Source organism: Anas acuta, chromosome 1, assembly GCF_963932015.1.
Source record: "Anas acuta chromosome 1, bAnaAcu1.1, whole genome shotgun sequence".
Classification (NCBI taxonomy): domain Eukaryota; kingdom Metazoa; phylum Chordata; class Aves; order Anseriformes; family Anatidae; genus Anas; species Anas acuta.
The window spans coordinates 244,445-269,676 of record NC_088979.1 but is presented as its reverse complement, the minus strand read 5'-3'; the positions used below and the strand labels follow the sequence as shown (position 1 = coordinate 269,676).

The 25,232-nt window shown below is 63.4% G+C and overlaps 2 protein-coding genes and 2 non-coding genes across 6 annotated transcripts; 3 read left to right on the top strand and 1 right to left on the bottom strand.

Moving 5' to 3' along the window:
• Positions 1 to 1,740: 1,740 nt before the first annotated feature.
• On the top strand, positions 1,741 to 4,473 carry RPS11 (ribosomal protein S11). Its single transcript, XM_068673416.1, has 5 exons — positions 1,741 to 1,892; positions 2,180 to 2,311; positions 2,537 to 2,612; positions 3,282 to 3,411; positions 4,308 to 4,473. The coding sequence occupies exons 1-5, from the start codon at positions 1,878 to 1,880 to the stop codon at positions 4,429 to 4,431; spliced, it is 477 nt and encodes a 158-aa protein (XP_068529517.1). The 5' UTR covers positions 1,741 to 1,877; the 3' UTR covers positions 4,432 to 4,473.
• Positions 2,745 to 2,836, top strand: LOC137850367 (small nucleolar RNA SNORD35). Its single transcript, XR_011092512.1, has one exon. It is a non-coding gene; the product is annotated as a small nucleolar RNA SNORD35 (small nucleolar RNA).
• On the top strand, positions 3,624 to 3,716 carry LOC137850366 (small nucleolar RNA SNORD35). The gene has a single exon (XR_011092511.1). It is a non-coding gene; the product is annotated as a small nucleolar RNA SNORD35 (small nucleolar RNA).
• A 12,250-nt stretch (positions 4,474 to 16,723) lies between the features above and the next one.
• On the bottom strand, positions 16,724 to 25,168 carry FHIP1B (FHF complex subunit HOOK interacting protein 1B). 3 transcript variants are annotated; one of them, XM_068673533.1, is made up of 13 exons: positions 25,053 to 25,168; positions 24,593 to 24,633; positions 21,614 to 21,908; positions 20,942 to 21,544; positions 20,687 to 20,845; positions 20,532 to 20,618; positions 20,263 to 20,430; positions 20,109 to 20,188; positions 19,726 to 19,895; positions 18,612 to 19,634; positions 18,359 to 18,537; positions 17,743 to 17,957; positions 16,724 to 17,406 (listed from the first exon to the last, which is right to left on the bottom strand). In XM_068673533.1, exons 3-13 carry the CDS (start codon positions 21,749 to 21,751, stop codon positions 17,049 to 17,051), a joined length of 3,180 nt encoding a protein of 1,059 aa, XP_068529634.1. In that variant the 5' UTR covers positions 21,752 to 21,908; positions 24,593 to 24,633; positions 25,053 to 25,168; the 3' UTR covers positions 16,724 to 17,048. The 3 variants fall into 3 exon arrangements, with proteins under 3 accessions (XP_068529634.1, XP_068529802.1, XP_068529721.1); XM_068673701.1 differs by having other exon boundaries at positions 17,743 to 17,905; XM_068673620.1 differs by lacking the exons at positions 24,593 to 24,633; positions 25,053 to 25,168 and adding an exon at positions 22,471 to 23,555.
• Between the last annotated feature and the right edge of the window lie 64 nt (positions 25,169 to 25,232).

The window sequence follows — 25,232 nt, the reverse complement described above, 5'->3', positions numbered from 1 at the left end:
TTTTGTGTATTTCCTTATGCCAAAGGCTCTGTGGTCTCTTGTTTGGCCAGACAATGCCCAGAGGAAAAAGTCCTCTCTGGCCAGACCGTGTCTGTGCGCTGCTGTTTCCTCAGCCCCTACGCAATATTCTGAAGATGTTTCCAGCCGAGGGCCATTGAAAGGAACGTTTAGCCCTGTCCTGAAATGCACAGCTGCTTGCAGGATCAGCAGGAAGAAACCAGCACCAGCACAGTGGAGAGGAGACCCCTCACCCCATCCAGGGAGCCGGTGCTCACCCACCCTACAGCCACAGTGCTGCACTCTGCTGCTGACAGCTGGGCTCCTGATCCTCCTGTTGTCTGAAATTCCCTTTTTATTGCTTTAAATCAATGGAGCTCAGCAGTGTGACACCACCAGCTTCATCCCTGGTCTTGAGACAGCTCTGCCCACGTGGACCCAGCTCTTCTTGGCCTGCTGCTGCAGCCACTGCACCCAGGGGCCAACTGCTCCCCACTGGCAGCGGGCTGATCTGAATGCTGCAAGACACCCACAGGTTTGCCCATCTAAAGGAGAAGAAAAACGGGCTTTCATCTTTTATTCCCCTACTCTTTACAATTCTGGATGAGTTAAAGGCAGTATATGACTCAGTTTCATTTTCAGTGTCATACAGGTGAGTTATGCAATGCTATATTCTTTATTTATTCATCAGCTTATGGATAATTAGTGGAGACAGTAATTAATGGTAATTTTCAGGAGAATTTAGTTACGTATCTCCATTTCACGTTGCTTTCCCCCTGAGAGTTTGAAGACTTTGAAGATAATCCATATAAAACCCCTTGTGGTCTCCCTGCCATCCATTCAGACCATGATACTGCAGCAGCTCTGGGGCAAGAGCCCACCCAGACCCTTATGTAGCCACAGGAAGATCCACAGCCCACTGACCAAAACTCAGAAACGTTCCTGTCTCCTGCCATGTGCCAGGGGGTGCAATCCTGCTCACAGTGCAGGCAGGCTGGGAGCAGCACATCAATCTGCCAGGCACCCAGAGCCAGGGGCCCACCTGGCCCCGCGCCACAGCTCCATGGAGCACGGGGAACAGAAAGCACTTGTGACACCTCTGAACGTGCCCCACTGCTGAGGCCTTTCAGCCCCAGAGACCTCCTGAGCTGGTGCTGATGCAGATTTAGGAAACACAAACGGATTTTTGCTCTGTGACCTTGCCCAGCCCCCCCCACCAGCCCCTGAGCGAGGAGCTCCACTTGCTCTCCAGCTGCCTTTCGTTCGGAACCTCACTCCTGCTGGGCTCCGGCTCATTCCTTATTTCTAGTGCTGGAAGGGGACTGGGAGAGTCAGACATCCACAGGAATTACCTCCGCCTTGCTGGAGGTGGCTTTGCCTTCAGCGGCAGCAGCTCCCCGTGCACTCAGCCCAAAGGAGGCGGTGAGGGTGAGGAACAGGATAAAAAGCCATTATCCTCTCCTTCATCTGATTGTGTGACATGCTGTAAACAAGGTACCACACGGGATTGGTTTAAAATAACTTTATTTGCATCACAATAACATCACACTGCTGTTTTTATACAAAAGCTAAGCTTTTTTACATAAAGCTAAGACAGATTCAGTGTTTCCTGAGGCGCCCCACTGCATGCCGGGAGACCAGGACTGCTGAAAATTCAAATTTCGGTGCAACCCTGGTAAAATTATTCACAGGTTCTCACAGGGACCTCGACAAAGCACAAATCAATAAAAAATAATTCCCCCCCCCCCTCATCCCCCCCACCACAACCACCACAGCGGGCCCCGCCCCACCCCGTGACGCCACTTCCGGCGCTCGCCCCGCCCCGCCGGATAAGCGGCGCCGCGCGGAGCCCCGGGGCCTTTTCCGCCGCGCGGCTCAAGATGGCGGACACGCAGGTGGGGCCGCGCCGCCACGGGGCCTGGGCACGGGGCCTGGGCCCGGCCTGGGCCCGGCCTCCCGCGGGCTGGGGGCTGCCATCCGGCATGGGGCGGGCCGGACGGGGCGGGGGGGTGGCTGCGGAGGCGGCAGGAGGCCTCCTGCGGGCAGGGGGTGCCGGGGTGCTGGGGGGGAGCCCCCGCTACCAGCCAGGAGCCGGGCCCCAGGGCGGGGGTGGGGTCCCAGAGAGGTCCCGGGGGGGTTCCGCACCCAGAGCCCTTCGTGATGCCCTCCTGTTTCCCTGCAGACGGAGAGGGCCTACCAGAAGCAGCCCACGATCTTCCAGAACAAGAAGCGGGTGCTGCTGGGCGAGGGCGGCAAGGAGAAGCTCCCCCGCTACTACAAGAACATCGGCCTCGGCTTCAAGACTCCCAAGGAGGTAAGGCCCAGCCTCCCCGCAGCGCCTGGGCCCGCAGCGCCGCCTCAGCCCTGCTTCTGGGCTCGTGGCCTGGGCAGCCGTGCCCTGAAAGCTGTGGGGGGCCTGCTGTGGGGCTGTGTGGGTCTGCTCGTGGGCTGGGGTAGTTATGGATCCTCTGCACCATCACTGAGCCCCTGCACTGCCTGGAGCGTTTGATCCAACACTGATAACTGATTCTCTTTGCAGGCTATTGAGGGCACGTACATTGATAAGAAGTGCCCCTTCACTGGTAATGTCTCCATCCGTGGCCGAATCCTCTCAGGTGAGTCGTGAAGCTCGTTGAGTAATGCTGTGAACGCAGCCATGTTACCCACTGCTGTGGTGAGCATACAAAGCCCATGACTTCTGAGCGTCAATACGGAGCTGCTGGGAAGCTCAGCTGTGGTCCTTGAGCTGCACATGATGCCATTCTCACGATGGTCTTCCAAGCCTCATGGTGAAGGGGCTTTGACGACGATGCCCTTGTGGCTTTGCTGATGCTTGCAGCAAGGACCTGTTGCTGGTGCTAACCCTTCCAGCTGCACCATACTGCAGTGTTGATGTTGATATAATGCAGTAGCAGATAGTGCGGGGAGTGATGGTGCTAGGAAGCGTACCAGACAGCTTTAGAAAGTCACCAGAAACAAAAAAAAAAAAATCATTTGTTTCATAATACGAACTTGGAGGCTGTAGCTTGATAGGTAGGAAGCTTTTCACCCTGGTATAATGAGGGTTTTAGAGCATCTCTCAAAGGATGCTTTATAACTTACTGAGGTAGGAGAAATTACCAGAATTGTCGGGCACTGCCGTCAGGTGCTGCTCCTCGCTGCTGATGTTGGATAGTTTGTCTGAAAGTCTGTTCTCCGTTAGTTATGTGCAGATCCCCAGCTGACTTACTAACAGTCGGTGTGTCCTTGCTTATGCTCATTGTCACCTTCCCTCCTGCACCCAGGTGTGGTTACCAAGATGAAGATGCAGCGCACCATTGTCATCCGCCGGGACTACTTGCACTACATCCGCAAGTACAACCGCTTTGAGAAGCGCCACAAGAACATGTCTGTGCACCTCTCCCCCTGCTTCAGGTGCGTGCAAGCCCCGCGGTGCAGCAGTGGTTGTGCAGAGTGCTGACCCACGCAAAGCAGGGGTACAGAAGCGCCATGTGCTCAGGGGCCTGATAGTCCTGTATGCAATGTGTGTGCTGCCGCACCTAGCTGCTGCCTAAAAACTGAAGGGGGCTGCGCATCAGTGGGCCAAGTGCAGTTCTGTTGCTGCTTCTGACCTGGAACGTGTTTGCTGGTGGTGATGTCTGAACTCACGATGGTCTTCAGAGCCCCTGCTGGTGAAGGAGGCTGCTGACAATGCCAGTGGCAATTGCTGAACCATACAACACGTTCGGGTCAGTCTGCCTGTTGCCTTCTGAAGCCATGCACCCTTACAGCTTTATAGTTCTTGAAAAAGGGCAAAACATTTGGGACTGAAGTTTCCAAAGTAAAGGCTGAGGCCAATGAGGACAGGTTCAAAGCATTTTTGCCTGCAGTTTGCTTCCTAAGCTCATCCATGGAGCACAGGGTTTCCAGGGAAACCTGAGTAAGATGAATGCCAGTACAGGTGAGCCAGGTTGAGTGCTTCAAGCCTGTATGTGACCCGAGGGGAAACTCCTGATGCCTGAAGGGTTTCCCTTCAGGTGCTTGGTGCTCATCCTGCTTTTGTGAAAAGCTTGCGTTTGGTCTTGTCTTGAGTTGGTGCTCATGTGGAGTGCCAGGCCTGAGGCAGCTCAGGGAGTGAGTGCTGCTTTCTTAGCACACGTCTTTGCAGCGCTTCAAGTTGTACCTTCTGGACTTAGAGCTCGAAGTATGCGAGGCCCCTTTCAGTGCTGTTACACAGCAGCATTTCTAGCATCACGTAATGCAGATGTCTGTGCTAATCAGGTGTGAATGCAGGAAATTCACCCCCTGCAATGCTGGTGTTGTCTTTGCAGGGATGTCCAGATCGGGGACATCGTCACCGTCGGAGAGTGCCGTCCCCTCAGCAAGACTGTCCGCTTCAACGTCCTCAAGGTCACAAAGGCTGCTGGCACCAAGAAGCAATTCCAGAAGTTTTAAAACCAGCGTAATCAGGAAAAATAAAGCTTTTATAAAAGTCTACCCTGTGTGTATGATGTGAAATTAATAGTACAGGAATGCAACAGCACATGTGAACTCCGCAGACCCCAGAATTGGTGAGCTGTTCTTGAGGAAATGTGAGGGTGTTAGAGACGCTGCTCTGATATTCCAGGTTCACTGTTCAGGAGAGGTGAAGGTTTGGCACAAGTGAAGGTCAGGGAATGCTTGTTGTGCCTTTGTCAGTAAGTGGGGATGGTGACTTTTTTTTGTGGAACTGACACAATCTGGCTAGTCCTAGCGAGCGAGTGGTCCTCAGTCAGTAGTGTGTGGCCAGCTCTCAGCCTGCCCTGAAGAGCACTGCCTTTTGCTGTCCCAGGCTTTGTGTTACAGGGCAGGCTGAGCAAAACTCAAATGTTAAATGTGAGAGGAAACTGCCCAGTAAAGAGGAAGGGACATTCTCTGCCTGCTGTCAGTCACATTTTGCAGAGTTCTGACCCCAGTTCTAAGCTGATCCTGGTTGTGCTGTTTCACCTTCCCTGGCGTAGCTGCAGGAGGTAACAGATTGCAGATTACATAATAATTTGGTTTAGAGTGTAAACTCAGTGATAACAAAGGTGGTTGTGAATGTAAAGATCATTTCTCAGCTTAAATGTGTACTTAAAGAGGAAGATGCCATGTGGTGTTTTCGCACACAAAGGTGTAAGCACAGTCGCAAGGATGCAGTGCATCAGCAGTTGGAGCGAATGGGAATCAATGCTAAAGGAACTGCTTCTCCTACAGATTTGTTTAGGGGTGAGAGCTGCTCACAGTTCCAGCAGTCAGGAGAAGTCATTCTCAGAACTGAGTAGGCCCCATAGGACACTGGTCCCACATCTGGGGAAAGCCAGAGGAGCAGTGGTGTGCAGTATGGGTAGCGCTTCTCTTGTCTCAGAGCAGAAGGGAGTGAGGATGAGAACCAGAGGGGTAACAGCTGCAGTTCAGTATTTTAGGCCCCATTTGGACCCCCAGTCAATAAGCTGGCAGCGTCGTCTTAACCCAAGGCTGTGTCTGGCAGCAGTTTGTGGAGTTAATGCTGAACAGGGCCAGGAGGAGGTTCGGTGACCCACAGCTAGCAGAAAATACAGCTTAGTGGCAAGTTCTGTATCAATGTGCATCTGGCCTGCAAAAATTTACTAGTGGTGTTTGTGAGACCTTACAGATCCATGCTGCCTTGTACCTTCAGACAAAGCTCTTCCTTCCCCTTGTGGCCAGGAGGAATTCGGTGGGGCTGGTGCTGGAGGCTGGGCACAGGCAGCAGCGCAGGGTCCCTGAGCCACGCTGGCTGAGCTCTGGTTCAGCATCCCCCATCTGGGGGTGTCACTGCCCTGTCCCAGCAGGAGCAGAGCAGGCAGAGGGCTGCAGGTCAGCAGAGCCCGTGAGAGATGGGTGCGTGGTGCTCCTGGGGTCACGGGGGGCTGGAGCAGTTGGGCACTGAGCAAGGCAGGAGGATGGCCTGAGGCCTGGGGACGCTCAGGACCGAGGAGCTCATCAAGAGCCTATGTGCAGGAGGGTGGCCCAGGGGCTGAGGAGCACAGGACGGCTCCAAATTAGGGCTGCCAGGGCAGGACAGAGCCGCGCAGCCCGTGCCCTGCTGCCCGATGCGGTGGCTTCCCCAGCACAAGGTGCCCCAGGGCCACCCCGCGGGGGCTGCTCGCTGCCACCCCCTGCGAGCTCGCTGCACCTCCCGCACCGGGGGTAGCACCAGCAGCATGTCGGGAAGCAGCCAGCCCAGCCTCTGCTCCGTTCTGCTGGGGCAGGGGCTGAGGCAGCCCATGGGGATGGAGGGGGACAAAACCTGCACAGCCCCTCCTCGGAGGGTGGGTGAGTGTGTTTTTTTGGGCCAGGGGGCAGCGTGGCTGGTCGAGCAGCAGCTCACAGCCCAGCGGGGGGTGAAGGTTGCTTTTCTCCTCCTTTCCTGCACCCTCTGTGGCTGCAGGATCCCCCTCTGCGTGGGGGCTCGCTGCTCTCTGGTGGACCCCAACCCCAATTTGCCATTGCTCAGGGGTGTCCCCTCGCAGCCTGAGGTCCCGCTGAGCCCCCAGGGCTGGTGGGCTCCAGGCCCTGCATCCCAACCCTAGGATGGGACCAGTGGGCTGCAGCCCTCAATAGGGCTGCGGAATGCAGTGCGCCCTCACTGCCGTGGGGCTGACAGCACAGGAATTACGAAACTGAGCACCAGCAGCAGCAGCAGCAGCAGCATTGCCTCCTGTCCCGTGCCTCCAGGCTGTTGTTCCTCCCACTAGGGACAGCTGCAGTCTTTGCAGGTGGGGTTTTCAGTAATCCAGTCTCCAGAGGAGATAAAGCAGCTGTGAAGTTTCCCAAATTTCCTTTGGAAATCCGTGTGAGCCCTTCTGCTCAGCCCCACGGAGCGCCCAGGTTTTGATGTACTGTGGGTGGTGTCCGCTCCACGGCATCGTCAGATCTGAAGAAAGGCTAAGCATGAAAAAGAAATCACTGCTTCTACTATAATGGATTGTGAGAAGTAAAATTTCACCACAATTGTAGTGAAAATGGCTAAAGGTTTTATACGAGAGCTTAACTCATGAGGGAATTGCATTATAACACGAGGAAATGGCACAAAGCTGAGCCGGGGAGGCTCAGACTGGATATTAGGAAAAAATTCTTTACCGTGAGGGTGGTGAAACACTGGAAGATGCCCGAAGCCTCGTGTGCTCAAGAGGCATTTGGACAATGCCCTCAGTAATGTGCTTTAACTTTGTTTAGGCCTGAAGCAGTCAGACAGTTGGACTGGATGGTCTCTGAAGGTCCCTTCCCACTGAGCTACATGGATGCCATTCTATTCTATTCTATTCTATTCTATTCTAGTCTAGTCTAGTCTAGTCTAGTCTAGTCTAGTCTAGTCTAGTCTAGTCTAGTCTAGTCTATTCTATTCTATTCTAGTCTTAGTCTTAGTCTTAGTCTTAGTCTTAGTCTTAGTCTTAGTCTTAGTCTTATTCTTATTCTTATTCTTATTCTTATTCTTATTCTTATTGTACTCTACTCAGCGCCCCTGGCAGAACTGAGTGGAGCAGACACGGGTTTGGTGGCTGCTTCATTCTGGTCCCACAAGCAGGTGCAGACCCCCCCCCACAGCTCCGCTCTGCAGCTCTCAGTCAGTAACAGAAATTAATGCTTCAGCCCGGTTTTAATGGAAAATCTGTCCTGGTCAATTAACTTCTGGAAGGAGTTTTATTTAGCAATTGCATAACATTCTTATTAAAAATGCATCGGCAAATCACAGAGGAAGCGGCTTACAAAGGGAATAGATTTCCAAATATATCTGTTAATTGATTCAAGGCAGAGTGGTGCTGAGCGCGGGGCCGGTGCGGATGCTGGCAGGATGCTGCTGGGTGACAGCACTGCCTGCGGGGAGCGGAGCCCGCAGTCCCCACGGGGCACCCGCGGCCACTTCCCTGGGCACGCGCCCACCTCCTCCTGCAGCAGGCAGTGGCACGGCACCAGCTCCGCACCGCCCGCGCTGCTCCACCGCAGCCACTGGGTTCCAGTCCCTGCTCCGAGCACACCGGTGACGGTGACTGGCGGGGCCAGGTCTGGCGGTGCAGCACTGGGGGCACTGCGCTCCCCAGGCACACCGACGGAGCCTCAGTGCAGCCGGCATGTGTGGGGGGCTGCTGCCGGAGGGGACACAGCACGAAACGCCTTGGAAACCTGCTTGGGGTGCAGGGGAAGCCTGCAGAAATGGGCTGGGGTGGAATTCATCTCGGAACTGAAGCTGAGGAGCCGAAAAGCTCGGCCTCAGAGCACGGAGGCTGAAAAGCGCCACGGCTCAGCCTTTGCGTTGGCACATGGGGAGGATCTCGCCGATGCTGCAGGAGAGTTCTTTCACCTGAAACACTGGGAAAAATAAGTCACTATCGTGAGAAGGTGAAGACAGGGGAATTGAAAAGGGAAAGGGAGGGCTGCTGGAGCGGCACCCAGCAAGGCAGCACCTGGCAGCACACCGCGTCTCGCCTTGTCCCGACCCGCTGCCAGCTGCAGGCACCCGGCCTGCGGGGTGCAAGGGACATGGGGGGGGCATCTCCTGACTCACAGGGGGGCACGGCTTTGGCTTCCCATGTCATGGCACAGGAACTTGGGGTTTTCAGACGAAGGCAGAAGCCGGCTGCTCACATTTCGGGGCAGCGTCCCGCAGCTGCCATTTACTCAGCCCTGACCCCCCCAAGCCCCCCGGGGCTGCCCCCATCTCCCACGTGCCACGGCACTGCCTGGCAGCACAGAGGCTGCCCACAGAAAATGTTTTTCCTCCTCCCCGTTGTGCACACTGGGAACATTTCTCAGGTCTCGCAGCGTGCATTACCAAGTACATCCCTCCAGCCTTGCCGTCTCTCTGAGAACAGCCCGGAGATATTTGCAATTCGCGAGCAGCCCCCCAGGAGGCTGCCAGGACCCCACGCGCAGCCGGAGCAGCTCCCGCGTGGGGTGGGAGAGCCTTCAGCTCCTCTTTTCTTAAAGCCCTGGGGCAGCATTTCTCCCAAGGCTCCCCCTCCAACAGAGGCACGCCTGCACGGTGCTGTGAGCGCATCCAGCTCAGCATCTCAGACAGGGGGCGAGAGGGGCAGGCTGTGTTTAGAAGGGGACATTTGTTTAGGGGGGACATTTGTGCATTAAGGTGGGTGCTGGGGCTGTCCCGGGAGCTGCTGCAGCTCAGTGCCACGGTGCCAAGCCCTGGAGGAGGAGGTGGCGAAGCGAGGGGACGCTGCCGTGCCAAGGGCTGGGCAGTGCTCCAGAACACCGAGTGATGTTGGAGGTTGGATTAATTGAACCAGGATTAAACTTAACCTCGTGTGGAGCAGGGCCGTGCTCGGCAGACTAACAGAAGATGCTTTTCTGTAAAGTGGGGTGCTCTCAGGCAGAGGGGGCCAGCCCCAGTTTCTGAGCCCACAGCCGTAGCCGTGCAGCACTCAGGCGTAACACCAGAGGTCCCAGAGCAAGCTGCCAAACCTCCCGGGTCCCTGACCTCAGGAAATCCTTTCCTGACCCGAGCATAGCTTCAGATGTCCTCTGCAAAGCCAGACAAGAGCAGAGCACTGGTCCCCTGCCCCTGGTGGCCTGTCCTCAGCTGTGGTCTGTCCCAAATACTGGAGGGGACGGGGACAAGGCACCGCTGAGCCCCGTCTGCTGGCCGATCTGGTGGCTTTCTGTGGGGTGACTGCATCAGCTGACAAAAACCAACTGATGTCAGCTGCCTGGACTTCTGCAAGGCCTTTGGCGCGGTCCCACATGGCATCCCGGCCTCCAAATTGGAGAGAGAGGATTTGGTGGGTGGAACATTCGGTGGATAAGGAGCTGGCCTGAAGGTCACACCCGGAGAGTGGTGGTCAAAGGCTCTGTGTCAGGCGGAGGCTGGTGACGAGTGGTGTCCCTCAGGGGTTTGTCCTGGGAACAGTGCTGTTTAATATCTTAATTCTATGCTAATTCTATGTTAATATCTTAATTCTGTGTTAATTCTCCAAGGACATCTGGGATGAAGGAATGATAGGATGGCAGAATTTCTGCACAATAAAGCTCAGGCACTGCTTTGTGAGGTGGTGGAGTGGGAACATCCCCACCCCACCTGCCCCACCACTTTCCACAGCTCCATGTCCATCTCCCTGACACATTTTGGGGCCCCAGCTTTGTTCACCCACAGTGGCTGCCTGGCCCCTTGCTGTCCTGCCGAGCAGGCGAAGCCAGGCTCCCTGCGAGGTGTGGGAGCAGGGACACCCAGCACAGCCCCCAAAAGGCAGAGAGAGAAACGAGTGGCAGCAGGCAAGGGATGGAAGTGGTGATGTGCGGACATGGGGCAAGGGGAGCCAAACACCATGTGAGAAAATTGGTGCCCAGCAGTGCAGGGGGGCAGCACAGCAGCTCTGTGCCACACACACCATGGTGCGGCTGCACAGAGCCCGGCAGAGCCCGGTGCTGCTCCCACCCCACGCTATGGCACCGCTCCCAGGGCGTCCTGGGGACATGGCCATGGCCACACTGCCGCACAGCCCCGGGGCCCTGCAGGGTGCGGGGGCTGCTCCGTGCCCACCCTGGCTGCGGGACCCCGGCGAGGCGCTGCCAGGGCCGGCCTCATCCCAGCACCACCAGGAAATGAGTCAGGGCCGGTGTTGGTCAGAGCGAGGGCAGGAAGCAAAGGCGTGAGGAAACCTCCCCGGCAGCCCTTCCCCTGCCCCTCCAAGCGGCCTCCCAGGGCTCTCCTCGTGTCCCCTCCACACATCCGCTGCTCGGGGCAGGATCGGTCCCGCTGGGTCCTGGCACGGGATCAGCACCGTCCCCGTGCAGCTCGGGGGTGCTGCGGTGGGGTTGCTCTGCTCCTCTCTGGATGTTTTTGCACCGTTTTGTTACAGCACTTTGGAGGGGCAGGAGGCAAGTCCCAGACCCAGGCTCAGCGTCCCCAACACCACCAGAGGGGTGACGAGCCGTGAGATCCCAGTTCCCATCTTCGGGGGCAGCTGGGGCCAAGGCAGAGCAGTGCCCGCACGCCGTCAGCGCTGGCTGCCCTGCAGCTCCGAGCAGCCCTGCTCCTGCTGACCCCATCCAGGCCGTGCAGAGCAGCAGCCCTTGCACACCCGTACACACACCCTGCACACTCACACGTGCACACACAGACACCAGGTTTACTTGGCTGGAAGCACCGGGGGCTCTGCAGACAGACAGCACCGCTGGGCCCCCTGCTCCCTGCCCATCCCACAGCCCCCAGCACGCCCGGGGCATCGCCCACCGTCGGGGCAAGTAGGGTTTGTGTGGGAGCTGCCTGGGTTGTGTCATCTACACAGGGTTTTTGGGTGGAAATCTGCAAATCTCTGGTGGGGGAAATGGTTCCCAGGATCAAAACATGAGAAATTCTTCTTGGGTCTAATTTTGGCTCCCCAAGCATCACCTCCCCCACGAGCTGCAGCACTATGGCGCGGGGGTGGGGAGAAGAAGGCTGTTCACTGGCTCTGTCAGCTCTGTGGGATGAGGAGGGGTCCCAGGTGCCACGGCCATGGCCGCAGCCCCCTGCCCACCCCCATCCCTGCTCCCCCCACACCCAGACCCCCGGGCTGGCCCTGGGCTCAGGATGCTCCTTGCAGAAGGCTTCTGGCTTGTTCCCTGCCTTGTGGGGCCGCTGCCTCTGCCAAGACATTGCACTGGGTTTGCTGCCAGAACGAGAAGCCTGCATATCCCCCGTATCACTTGAAAGAGATTCAAACGCTGCTGACACCGCTGTGCTGTCAGGGTGGGTCACCTCGGGTTTGCGTAGTGCTGTTGCTAAGCTGCTTGCGATATCCTAAAATAAGCCGCACTCCCTGGAACCAAACTCCACGTTGCCTTCTCCCTGACCGAACCGTATCACCTTCCCCCCTTCCACTGGATGCGCCCAGCCCTGCACCAGGCCACCTGCAGTGTGGGACCCAGCGGAGCAGGGCAGCGCGTGCCACACAGCCCCAGCTCCTTCGGCACGAGTGCAGGAGCAGCAGCGCTGGTGCGAGCCTGGGCTGGGGCTCCAGTGATGTCCCAGAGCCTCCTCCCCTCCCGGCAGGGTGGGCAGGCGAAGCACAGCTCCACCACACCGGGATTCCTCCTCGAGGTGCCCCGTGCTCAGCACCAGCTGCCAGCGGAGCTCCTGTGGCTCCCCGGCACCCCAGCAGCACTTCTCAGCCGCCTTCGCCATCTGGGCTCGACGCGGTGCTTCCCACCCACAGAGGTGATTGTCGCTGACAGCGCTGTGCCTGCAGGAGCCGTGGCACCAAACAAAACCTTGCCCAAAGCTGGGGCATGCAGAGAGCAGCGGGAGCTCCGCAGAGCAGGAGCAGTAGCACAAGGACATCTCCTGCAGCGCCCATCGCAGCCCAGTGCCCTCGGCCACCACCCCACGCTGTGCCATGGGCTTGGCCTCGAGCTGTGGGTGACCTCAGAGCAGTGACAACCTCACAGGCAGGGGCTGGTCGCGGCTGCACTGTGTGCGTTTGGATGAAACAAAGACCCAAAGGCCCTGCTGAGCTCTGGCGTTTTTGCAGGTGTGTACAGAAAAACCCAAAGCGCTCAAGGAAAACACAGCGCCCGTAATTCACAGGTAAAGGCAGGACACAAGAGCAAGAAGCAGCGTTACCATGTTCCAGAGGGCAACTCTTGAGGCTTTCCAGAGGTGGCTTCACAACAGCTCACAGCAGCCTCAGCGTGCTCTCAACCTGCCCAGCCGGGGCTGGCGGCGGTCCGGTGCCCCCAGCTCCTGCAGAGGGGCACGGCCACTGCCACCCCCCACAGGTGGCTCCCCTCACTGCCATCCCCAACCTGCTCCTACCCAGCCCCAGCCTCTCCCCACACGAGGGGTGCTGCAGACATCCTCATGTCAGGTCTCAGCCCCTGCTCGTGCTGATTCTGGCACCGGGCGTCCTCCCCAGGGCTCGTGCATGGGTGGGGGCCACGCGCTCTGCCCCAGCTCTGCCCCAGCTCAGCCCCAGCTCTGCCCAGTGCCCTGGCTGCAGGGCCCGGATGCTTTGCAATCCCATCCCATCCCCTCCCCACCCCATCCCAGCAGCTCTGGGAGCTCCCTGGTGTGGGCAGAGCCCTGCAGGGCAGGCAGAGCAGGGTCACAGTCTGGGAAATGTCTCAGCTGCCAGCAGCCCCCGCAGCCACCCCGCATCAATGCTCCCAACCACGCAGACACCTCAGAGTGGGGCAGCACCGGTGGACTTCTCTTGGTTTAGCACAAGAGAGCTTTTCGGAGAAAACCTGGCTGGCAGGCAGACTGCTAAAATCATGCCAAAACTCAACTGGTGAAAGCCAGCATTTATAAATGAAGACGTAAAACACTACAGGAATAATTAACACCTACCAGCACTGCTCGGTAGAAAGCAGCTCTGACAAATATTTGGGTTGACAAATGTGAGAGCCTGGATGCAACATGCACTGATTGACACAGGTAATGCATTGCATGGTGTTCCACCAGGAAATCAGTGTTAGGCAGCATCAATAAAACAGCATAACGTAAAGAACTGGAGAGGTGATGGATCTCATGGAAACGGCTCCAAGGGTAGGGTCACCTAACACTAACCAGCCCTACACTAACCCATATCACTAAGCTCTACATCTAAACGTCTTTTAAAGACCTCCAGGGATGGTAACTCCACCACTTCCCTGGGCAGCCTGTTCCAATGCCTCACAACCCTTTCGGTAAAGAAGTTCTTCCTAACATCCAACCCAAACCTCACCTGGTACAACGTTAGCCCATTCCCCCTCGTCCTGTCACCAGGCACATGGGAGAACAGACCAACCCCCACCTCACTACAGCCTCCTTTAAGGTATCTGTAGAGAGCGATAAGGTCACCCCTGAGCCTCCTCTTCTCCAGGCTGAACAAGCCCAGCTCCCTCAGCCGCTCCTCGTAAGACTTGTTCTCCAGGCCCCTCACCAGCTTCGTCGCCCTTCTCTGGACTCGCTCGAGCACCTCGATGTCCTTCTTGTAGCGACGGGCCCAAAACTGAACACAGTACTCGAGGTGCGGCCTCACCAGAGCCGAGTACAGGGGGACGATCACCTCCCTAGCCCTGCTGGCCACACTGTTTCTGATACAAGCCAGGATGCCGTTGGCGTTCTTGGCCACCAGAGCACACTGCTGGCTCATATTCAGCCGACTGTCCACCATCACTCCCAGGTCCTTCTCTGCCTGGCAGCTCTCCAACCACTCATCTCCCAGCCTGTAGCTCTGCTTGGGGTTATTGCGCCCCAGGTGCAGGACCCGGCACTTGGCCTTGTTGAACTTCATGCAGTTGGCCTCAGCCCATCGGTCTGAGATCCCCCTGCAGAGCCTTCCTGCCCGACACAGGCACCTGAGCCCCGCAGCGCCCCGCTCCGTGCGGCCCCGGGGCCGGTCCGAGCTCCCCGGGCAGAGCCCCGCGGACGGAGCCTGCCGGTGCCCCGGGCTCAGCCGCCGCTTCCAGCCCCGCCCGGCCGGCGGAACCTCCGCCGCTCCGCCCCGCCCCGCTCCTGGGCACGGTAAGAGCCACCCCCATCTCCGCCCCGAGCCCACCCCGCAGCCGGGGGGGTCCCGGCCCCACGCGCGGGGTCCCGGTGCCCCGCGGCTCGGGGGGGCCGCGCCGGGGTCCCTGCAGCGCCGGTGCCGCCCCGAGCCCTCCCGTGGTGGGGCGGGGGGCGCAGCGCGGGGCTGCCGGTGCCCCGGACCCTTCGCCCCACGGAGACCCCTGGCAGGGCCCGGCAGCAGGGTCCGCACCGAGGAGCCCCCCGCCCCGCTGGCCACGGGGCGCCCAGGGCGCAGCATGGCCCGTGCCCCCCAGACCCCCAGGAACCTGGGGGACCTCCCAGGGCCGTGCTGCTGCCGCTGCTGCTGCTGCGCCCCGGAGCTGCTGCTGGGGCAGGGTGCAGGTGGAGGCGGCTGATGCCAGCGGGCAGACGCCTCTGACACTGGCTGCCCCTTAGGGACACACCGAAGCGTGGCAGTGCCAGCTGGCCCACGGTGCCAACATCAACCGGCTGGAATCGGGGGGCTGGGTACCTGCGCTCAGCACCTGAGCCGGGCACGCCGAGGCTGTGGCTACGCTGCTGTGGATGGGCACAGAGGTGGATGGAGCGGATGCTGAGGGCTGCACAGCACTGCAGGCAGCATCCTGGGCAGCCACAAGGATGTCACCCGGATGCTGCTGCGGCACGGTGCCCATGTGGACCAGACCCCCCTCATTGCCACTGCCTACGTGGGCCACTGCTCCATCGTGGAGCTGTTGCAGTCCTGTGGCACCAACCCCAACCCTGGACCACATGGACCCCAAGGGGCGGACAGTGCAGGCTGTGGCAGCAGTGCAGGGCAGCACAACCATGGCACAGGCACTGCTGGCCTGGGGGCTGGACGGGAAGCACTGTGACACATGGGGCTGGAGCCTGCTGCACCTGGCTGCACGGGACAGCCACTGCCCCGGCTGTGCCTGCTGCTGGAGAGCTGCCCAGCCCTGGACTGCTGCAGCCGCGAGGGCCACACTGCCCTGACCACTGCTGCCCTGCGTGGCCACCACCCCACCACTGAGCTGCTGCTGCACTACGGGGCCGACCCCAACCTGTGTGATGCTGAGGGCTGATCCTGCTGTACCTGCTGGTGCTGGAGGAGCACCCAGCGCTGGCAGAGCTGCTGCTAGTGCCTGGGGCTGATCCCAAGGGCCGGGACACCCAGGGGTGCACTGCACTGCACCTTTCCTGCTGGTGGGGCAGTCAGTGCAGCTGCTGCAGCACGGGGCCCAGGTGGACGCAGTGGACAGGGAGCAGCGCTCAGCCCTGCGCTTGGCCTCCTGGCACAGCCAGGCTGCTGCCTGCTTGCTGCTGGGCTGTGACACCCACATCAGCCAGGCCTGCAGCCAAGGGGTGACAGCACTGGGCATCGCTGCCCAGGAGACCACGTTGAGGTGGTCTGGGTGCTCCTGGAACGAGGCACCAACCCTTGCAGTGCTGACAGCCATCACAGGACCCCTGCCCTGGCTGCCCAGCATGGCCACATCACCACCCTGTGCCTGCTGGAGCATCAGGGGGCCCCAGCGGTGCCACCCCACCCAGTCCCACACAGCCACTCACCTGTCTGACACCTCCATGGGGAGCTCACCGGCCTCCTCCGCTGGCTGCTCACTGGCCGTGGCCATGGCTCTGGTGCTGTCACTCTGCAGCTGCCCCCTGGGCACAACGGGCTCCCGTGGCCACTGTTGCCCTCCACCCCATGGGATGCCCGCTTGCACCCCAAGCAGGCACTCGAGCTGCAGCTGGAGGGGCCAAGCCACAGCCACGGCTGCAAGAAGGAGACCCTGCTCTGAGGGTGAGGGTGTGTGGCCCTCCCCAGCCCACACCTGGGGACAGAGGCAGGGGGCTGCACAGCAGCAGTGCAGGCAGGGGCTTGGGCACCAGAGCCACCCCAGCCTTACACAGTGGGGTGGGAGCTGCAGCCCCCTGCCCGAGCCAAGCCCCGTGGGGGATGAAACCCACTGGTGGTGCCCTGGGCTGACACTGTGCAGATGTTGGTACAAAAATAAACACCGTGACCTGCTGCAGCCGTGTCCCTGCCCTGAGTGCTGGGGGGGAGGCAGGGTGCTGCTGGGGGCAGGGGGCTGCTGGGGGCCATCCTTCAGGCTCAGGGGGGCTGGGAGGGGAGGGGGCTGCTGGGGCCCAGCGGGAGGCAGGGACCCAAGGCATGAGCCCCCCACAGTGCTGGCGCAGGATGCAGCTATAGCACTAGCATGAGGGGGGGCACCCCTGAAGGGACGGCAGCAGCAGTGCCCTCGACCAGACCCTTTATTACAGAAGGGCTTTGACACAGCACAGACACACCAGCCCTCCCCATGCACCACCCAGCCCCCACGCCCCATGCCCCGGCCCCGGCCCGCCGCCCCACAGCCCCCGCGGGGCTGCCCCACGGCACGGGGTGTTGCATAGAGAGGAGGGGGGAGGTGACGGGGTGACAGTGGGGACCCGGGGGTGGGGGGCAGAGCCGGCCCGCCCCGCGTGAGGCGGCACAGGATCCGGCCCTGCCGACCCCGGCGCATCCCCGCGGGCAGCCGCCTCCCCCTTGCCGCACCGCAGCCAGCTCTCAGCACAACATTCACCCCCAATAAATTAAAAAGGTCCGTGCCCTGCGCGTGGTTAAAAAGGCCCCCGCCGCCCTCACTCCTCGGGGGGCTCGGTCAGGAACGGGGACGTGACCGCGTGGGCCTGGGCGATGGCCGCCAGCTCCTTCAGGAACTCGCTGAAGATGACGGCGCAGTAGACGGCGTTCTTGACCCGCAGCGCCTCGCTCTGCTTCTCGGCCGAGCCGCGGAACAGCGCGGCCCCCGCCAGCGCCTGCAGCACGGGCCCGTCCCGCACCTGCTGCAGCGCCAGCTGCGCCGCCTGGCGCGCCCGCGTCGGGCTGTTGGCGTGCCGCAGGATCAGCTCGCCCAGCGACGGCTTCCGGCTGCGGGCTAAGGGACAGCGTCAGCACCGAGCTCGGGGCCCGGGGAGAGGCAGCCCCCAGCCTTGCGTGTGGTGCAGCCCCCGCGTAGTGCCCCATGCAGCCCCCGCACAGCCCCCATGCAGCCCCCATGCAGCCCCCGCACAGTGCCCCACACAGCCCCCATGCAGTGCTCCATGCAGCCCCCTGCGCCCTCCCCACCACAGCAGCAGCCCCCCGGCCCCATGCAGCCCCCTGCACTGGTGTGGCCCCAGCCCTCTGTGCCAGCCCCCAGCCCTCGTGGGGGGACCCTCAGGGTGGGCGCTGCTCCCCCTGGCCCCTGCCCCGGCCCTGGCCCCAGCCTCACCCAGGGGCTCGGCGCGGCGCAGGGCCGGCACCACGCTCGGCGTGTCCGACCAGTCCAGCTTGCCCCGGGCGATCAGGTACTTCTTGGCTTTGAAGAGCAGCGTGGGGAAGTCCTCCTGGCTGGCAGCGAAGCTCTCGATCTTGTTCTTCACCGAGCCAAGGACCTGTGGGAGGGAGGGCGGGAGGGAATCGCAGCCAGCCCCGGGCAGATGTGTGCTTTTCATATATAAACGAATATAAATACATAATATGGATATAAATATAAAAATAAGCAAATGTAAAGCGTCTGTCACCATAGACACTTTATATTTGCTTATCAACCTACTCATAATATGTATATATATATATGCATATATTGATAATATATATAGATAATATATATACTGATAATATGTATATATGTGTGTGTGTATATATATATATGTATATAATATATTTAATATTTTATATTTGCTTATCACCATTCTGATAAGCATTCTTTGGAGAGCTGGCCCGTTGGCACCTCCACACTTCTGCTTCCCACCCGTTTAAAGACCCAACCACAACCCCACCCAACCACAACCCCACCGGCCGTCCCTGCTCGCCTGGCCGGCGCCCAGCGCCGCCACCCCCGGTACCTGCAGCAGGGACTTGACGCTGGGCTGGAAGACCATGTTGGTGTTGAGGAGGAAGGAGCGCAGCAGCGGCTGCGGGTAGCAGGCGAGCTGTGCCACCAGCCCGGTGAGCAGGAAGTTGACGTACAGCGAGTTGTGCAGCATGTTCTCCAGCTTGCCGAACAGCGCCGTCACGAAGGGGCCTGCGGGCAGGGGCACGCGTCGGACGCGGCAGCGGGGACCCGGCCGCCCTCCCGCACCCTGCGCCCGGCCCCACCTGTGAAGGGCTGGCTGGGGGGCGGCCCCACGGCGCGCGGGGGGCTGGCGATGAGCTGCGCCAGGGGGTCCAGGGGCCGGGGCAGCACCCGCCCCGCAGCGTCCCCCGGCCCGGCCGGCAGCTCGCCCTCGGGCAGGGCGGCGAAGCTGGCGTAGGCCTCCTCCTCTTCGCGGGACAGGGGCAGCTCAGGCGGTCCGGGCGGCTCCTTGGGGCTGGGCAGGGCCACGCCGCCGTTCTTCATCTCGGCCTCAATCTCCCGCAGTTCCTCCGTGAAGGCCTCGATGCTGACGCCCGCCCCGTTGGGCTCAGCCGGCGCCTTGGCCAGCAGCTCCTCCAGCAGCGAGTCCACGGAGGGCAGCGGCTCCCAGCCTGCGGGCTGTGGCTGGGGGCTGGGGGGGGCCGCGGCCCCATTCTGTGCCAGCCCCTCACCCTGGGGGCTCCTGCGCACCTTCTTCACCGCCACGTCCCCCTCGGGACGCCCTGGCTCCACCAGCCCATGCGCCCCATTCACCAGGGCTCCCGAGTCCTGGGCATTGGGGCTGGGGCCCCCGGTGCAGGGCTCACCGGGTACAGGTGCCCCCCCAGGGCCCTCCCTTGCCCCTTCCTCGGGCAGGCCCCGCTTCTTAGTCCGCGGGGTGGGGGGTCCTGGAGGGCGCAGGGCGCCGCAGCCCTCGGGGCCGGGCGGGTGGCTGCCATCGGGTGGGGGGGCCGTGCCAGTGGCGCTCGGCTCCTCGCCGTCGTAGGGGGCCGACCAGACGCGGCAGGCCCAGGCGCAGCGGTCGATGCTGTGGCGCGCGTCCCGCAGGTACTCCAGGTAGTTCCTGTCCAGCTCCGACACCTCCTCCCAGCGGCCAGCCCGGTGCCCGGGGCTGCCACACGGCGTGCCGGGGGAGCGCGGCGGCACGGCACCAGCTGCCTCGGGGCCGGCGCTCTGCTGCCGCATGAAGAAGGCGAGGCGGGACGGCGTGGAGGGCTTCGGCACAGTCACCACGGAGGAGGCGTCCACGTTGGGGCTGCCCTGGCCTGCAGGAGCAGAAGCAGGTGCTCAGGGCGGTGCGGGGCTGGGGGGCTCAGCGCAGGGCCTGCAGGCGTGGCGAGGGGACCGGCACCGTACCCTTGGACCAGGCGGCGTGCTCCTCCTCGCGCTCCGGCAGCGGCAGGCTCTCAGGGCGGCAGCAGCGTGGGATGAGCGACAGGAATTTGGCGGCCGTCTTCCCGTAGATGTCCAGGTCCCTGACCGCCCGCTTCTGGCTCAGCATGACGTGGCTGCAGGGCAGCAGGTACCTGGGGGGACGCGGGGCTGCGCGCGGGGACGTGCCGAGACCGCAGGACGGACACCGCAGGGGCCAGCACTGTCCCACCCCACCACCAGACCCCCCCAGGGGTGCCCCCGCCCAGGCGCTTGCCCCTGCATGCCACAGCCGTGTCTCACCCGCGAGGCAGTGCCCCAGCCATACCCTGCCCCCACAGGGCAGCGGCAGGCACGGCGCAGGTTACCTGAGCACCAGCTGCAGCATCACGTCCTCACAGTTGAGGCTGAGCAGTGTCCGGAAGAGGCTCAGGGAGACCATGCAGAGCTGAGGACCGAGGGGGTGTGAGGCAGCCGCAGCGCCCCACGAGCCGGCCCCGCCGCAGCCCCCGTGCCTCCTACCCGCGAGTTGCTGTTGATGCGGCCCACGAGGGTGTCGAGGATGGTGGCGTTGTCGTGGCGGTGCAGCAGCACGAAGCGCAAGAAGGTTTTCAGCAGCGCCGTCTCGCTGACGCTGCGCAGGAACAGGTCCAGGTACGCCGTGCTGGCGATCATCTCCTCGATGGAGGTCTGCGGGAGCAGCAGCTGGGCGTGCGCCAGGCCGGGACCTGCGCGGGGCACCCCGCAGCCCTGCTGCCCACCCAAACAGCCCCGGCCGGGGCAGCCCCTACCTTGTGCAGCGCTGGCCCCATGACGGGCACCAGGAACCCGTTGTGCACGTAGTCCACCAGCTGCTTCTGCACCAGCGGGTGGGCAACCTGCAGAGCAGAGGGGTCAGGGCCGCCCATGCCACCCTGCGCACGCCACCACCAGCAGCGAGCCCCACCTGGATGACAGCGTTGCAGAACTCCAGCGAGTTCATGAAGAGCACGAGGGAGGAGACGCCGATCCAGTCCTCGCGGCGCAGGAAGTGCCAGTCATCCCCCCGCACCTCGATCTTGCGAGGCAGCGAGGAGTACAGGGCGCTCAGGCCTGTGGCCAGGACCTGGGGGGACAGGCATCGAGCACGGCATTGGGATGTGCGGCCCCGAGCAGGGCACAGCCCCTGGCAGCGCAGGCACCACGCTAGCACCGGCCTTACCGGGCAGAAGTAGGAGTTGTCGGTGATGGACTTGGCCACGGCGTGGTTGCTGGCAGACATGGCCATGATAAGCAGCAGCGCATCCCTGGCCTGCTGCCCCAGGACGCCCTCGTGGTGGATGAAGGGGATGAGGAGGGAGAATATGATGAGGTTGGCAGGGCCCTGGTCCGTGTGGCTGTGGAAGAAGAGCTCCAGGATGGCGGGCTCCTTGGCCACAGAGACGCAGAGCTGGTTGAGCAGCAGCACCAGGCTGTTCTCCAGCAGCGCCGAGGCTGGCTCGGCACAGAGGCTGAGCAGCCGTAGCAGGGGCGTGAGCACCGGCTTGTGCTGCAGCAGGGGCTGCCGGGCCTGGCTGATGAGCATCTCATAGAGCTTCAGCTGCTCCACCTTGCGCTCCTCCGTGAAGTCCCCCTGCAGGTGCCAGCACAGCAGGCGCTCCAGGAGGTTCTCTGCCACCACGAACTCCAGGATGGGCCCCGCAGCGGCGTCGCCCCGCGGCCGGTCCTCCGCCAGCAGGTTCAGCATCTGGTAGGTGTTGTTGCGCACGGCGCTCAGGTCGTCGGGGGCTGGCTTGCAGCCCCGCCGCTCCAGGATCCGCAGCACCTGGGGGCAGCAGGTTAAGTGCCTGGCCGGGGGGGTGCCCTGGGCTCGCCCCCAGCCCGGCTCACTCACCTGGGACCAGTGGTTCTTGAAGACCATGAGGCAGGTCTCAGGGTCGGCAGTGACGGGGCTCTGCAAGCTGGCGCTGCGGGCGGTGCGGTGCCCGGCCCCCCGGGGGTTCAGCTTGCTGAGCCAGCTCATCCTCTCCATGGGGACGCGCCGCGTGGCGGGGGGGGCTCACAGGCAGCGGGGCAGCACCCTGCGGGCTGGGCCAGATCCGACGTCTGCACGGCGGCGCTGCGGGGGCACGGGGCAGCGGCCAACCCACAGGGCCCCACACTCCATGCTGCTGTCACCACGGCCTGGGCTGTGGGAGAGCAGCGGCTCAGCACGGGCGGGCTGGGGCAGCAGGGACCCTCGGCCCGGGACCACTCTTCCCAGGCCCCGCACCCCCCAGGTGGGCGTGCCAGCGTGCAGCAGGGCACGGCAGGACCCCTGCCCCAGGAGCAGAGCCACGCTGCCATCGCCTGCACCACACCCGACCCTTCCTCGTGTTTTGGCACCGGGTCACACAGCCAGGGGTGACACTGGCTGCCCGCACACTGGCTGCGGCTGTGGGGGGTGAGGGAGCTGCTGTGGCCACCCTGGGCCCAGGGAGGGAACGGGCATGGAGCTGGACAAGCAGCCCCCCCACACACACACACCCACACCCCACAACAGCTCCAGCAGCACACGACTGGAGGGCACAGGCAAGCAGCAGCACCGGCATGGGGAGGGCTCCGCGAGCGCTACCAGCTCACAGCAGCCCCAGGTCACCACGGGAGGCACAAGCCTGGAGGGGAGCACGCAGAGGAGCCCCCCAGGGCAAGCAGCCTGGCGGGACCCCAGGCCCAGCCCCGAGGCAGCAGGATGGGCAGGACATCACCTACCTGCGCTCAGGGCTGGGGCAGCAGCTCCCAGGCCTAGCACAAGGCCCCACGGCACAGCCAAAACCTCTCAGCTTCACCCCAGCGCCTGCCAACAGCCCTGCGGTGCTCACGGACAGGCACGGCCCTGTCCCAGCACCGGGCACCCGCTCCGGGGGGCTTGGAGCGGGGCCAGGGGGGCCCAGCCTCGGGAAGGGGCCGGGTCCTGGGCGCTGCCCTACGGGCGCCCGGCAGCACCGGGAGGAAGAGGCGGCAGCGTCGGCTGCCAGGAGGTGGGACGGGACGGGACGGGACGGGACGGGACGGACGAGGAAGCAGAGCGGAGGAGGGCTCTGGCGCGGCTCTGCCTCCACACCCAGCCCTGCACTTTGAACCCCGGAGCCAGCCGGGAGCCAAGCGCGGGGGCACCCGGTGGCACCGGGAGGGCTGCCCCCAGCCCGGCCCCGTGGCGGCGGCAGGCTCAGCCAGGCACGGGGCCCCGCAGCCATGGCACCGTGCGGCACAGCAGCTCAGGCACCCCAGCCAGAGGCACGAGTCCCCACGTGCTCAGCCCCTTCTCCCCACCAGGGCAGCACCACGGCTCTCCAGGCCGTGCCATCAGCCCCTGCCGAGGGCACGGCGCTGTCCCAGTCCCTGTCCCTGTCCCCAGCATCCTCCAGCCCCAACACAGCCACCGGCACTCACTCGGGGTCACTGGGGGCACAGGGCACCAGCAGAGCCTGGCCCTGGGGCTGTGCCAGGAGCAAGGGGCACAGGGCCGGGGTGTCCCCAGCAGGACGGCTCTGCCCTGACGGCCACAAGGACCCAGCAGCTGGGGGCAGCGCACGGAGCCAAGGCTCCCACACTCCCTGCCCCCCCCCCAGAGCCACAGAGCGCCTGCGCTCCATCCCCACACCTCATGCCGGGCATCTCCTGCTGCCCCCAGCACAGGCAAGGCCCTGGTCCCAGTGCTCCGCATGGTGCCGTCCCAGCACGGCCTTGGTGGGACCGGTGGGACACCACTGGGGACAGGAGGGCAGCACCGGGACAGCGCCGGGGGGACACCACAGGGCCACAGGCGGGGTGTGAAAGAGGCCGCTCAGGGAAACCTAAACCACAAAAGGCACAAAAAGGGAAGTGAGCAGCGGCACGCCCAGAGCGCAGGCAGAGACCCGGCGTGGGAAGCGCGAGGAGCTTCGGGCAGCGGTGCCGGCGGCTTCCAGGCGGCGTGAGCGGCACGGAGCTGGCGCTGAGGGCAGCCGAGCGCCGCGCTGCCAGCAGCACCGCCGGGGGAGGCAGCACGCTGCCGCCGGGTATTTTAGGAAGCGGCCAGATGTATTTATACCACGCGGCGAGGAGCTTCCCATTCCAGCATGGGCGCAGCCTTACTGCAGTTGCTAAAGTTAGACCCTGAGGAGTCAGCGCGCCCGGCACCTCGCGCCAAGCGCCCGCAGCGCCGCCGCCACCAGGACAGCCACAGGCGGCACCCACAGCACCGAGCCCCACACCGGGCCCCACGCCGGGCAGGGGGAGGCTGCTGACAGATGGACCCGGGCAGAGCGAGGCGCTCCGTGAGGCCCACAGGAACCAGACCCGGGGCGCTGCGGCTGCACCGGGACCGGCTGGATCCCCCACGGGACGCGGCATGGAGGGGGCTCGGCCCTCACCGGTGTCCAGCACCCACCTGGCACCAGAGCGGGGACTCCGAGAGGTGACCACGGTGCCGAACCTGCCCGGTCCCCGGGCCTTGCACGCTGTCGGCAAGGTGCGGGCTGCTTCCAGGGGCACCGATGGCACCGCCGCCCGATGGCACCGCCGCCAGCCGCCAGCCCGGTGTCTGCGGGCGGTGGGCATGGGGCACTACGAGCGCTGCCGCCCGGCACGGCCGCACGCCCGGTGCCACAGCCGGGGGTGTCCCAGGAGGTGCTCGGGACGCCCACCCCCGGGCCGCCGGCAGCATCGCCCCACGGCCGGGCCGTGCCACGTGCCGGTGCCACTCGTGGAGGCACAGCCACCCCGGGCCTGCCGGACCCGGACACCCCGCGGGGACGGACGGACACACGGACGGACACACGGACACGGGGACAGACGGACGGGGCGGCCGTGCCCCCGCGCCCCCCGCAGCCCCGTCCCGGCGCCCTCCTACCTGGGGTCAAGGTCGCGGGGCTCCGTCCGTCAGCGCCGCGCCTGGGCAGGGACAGCAGAGGGGGGGTAAGGGGGGGACGGGAACGGGGGGACGGGAACGGGAAAGGCCACGGGGGCGCGGGGCCCGGCCCCGGTGCGGCCCGGCCGGGGCTCTCCGGGGACACCGGGAGCGGGGGCAGAGCCCCGGGGGGGACCCGCCAGGGCCGGGCCGCGCCGCTCCCCGCACCCCCCGCGAGGACACCCGCGGCCGCCGCCACCCCCGGCACCGGGACCGGGTCCGGGCGCCCACGTCCCCGGCGCCCGCCGCCCGAGGACAGCCCCGGGCCGGGCCGGGTCCCCCCCCCCCGCCGCGGCCAAGGGCACCGGCCCCGCCCGCCCCGCCCCCTCCCGGGAGGCCCCGCCCGTTCCCGGGGCCCCGCCCCCCGTCGCGGCCTTTCCCCGCCGCCCGCCCCCGCTCTCACCGGCCGCCTCCGCTGCGGGCCCCGCGCGCCCGCCGCCATCTTCCCGCCGCCGCCCGACGCACCGGCGCGCGCACGGCCCCGCCCGCGGCCCCGCCCCGAACACCGGCGGGGGCGGGGCCTGAGCCTCTGGGGGCGGGGCCGCCGCCTCGAGGCGAGTGCTGATTGGCTGCGCGGGGACCG

What these genes read in the sequence shown, in the direction of transcription:
- RPS11 (XM_068673416.1), top strand. An exon ending in GCTTCAAGACTCCCAAGGAG is followed by an intron (nt 2,312 to 2,536) that starts GTAAGGCCCAGC and finishes TTCTCTTTGCAG; the next exon opens with GCTATTGAGGGCACGTACAT. An exon ending in CACCTCTCCCCCTGCTTCAG is followed by an intron (nt 3,412 to 4,307) that starts GTGCGTGCAAGC and finishes TTGTCTTTGCAG; the next exon opens with GGATGTCCAGATCGGGGACA.
- FHIP1B (XM_068673533.1), bottom strand. Translation starts at nt 21,751, where the DNA reads ATGGAGAGGATGAGCTGGCTCAGCAAGCTGAACCCCCGGGGGGCCGGG. An exon ending in TGGGGCCAGCGCTGCACAAG is followed by an intron (nt 20,431 to 20,531) that starts GTAGGGGCTGCC and finishes CTGCTCCCGCAG; the next exon opens with ACCTCCATCGAGGAGATGAT. An exon ending in GCGCCGCGCCGAGCCCCTGG is followed by an intron (nt 17,407 to 17,742) that starts GTGAGGCTGGGG and finishes GCTGTCCCTTAG; the next exon opens with CCCGCAGCCGGAAGCCGTCG.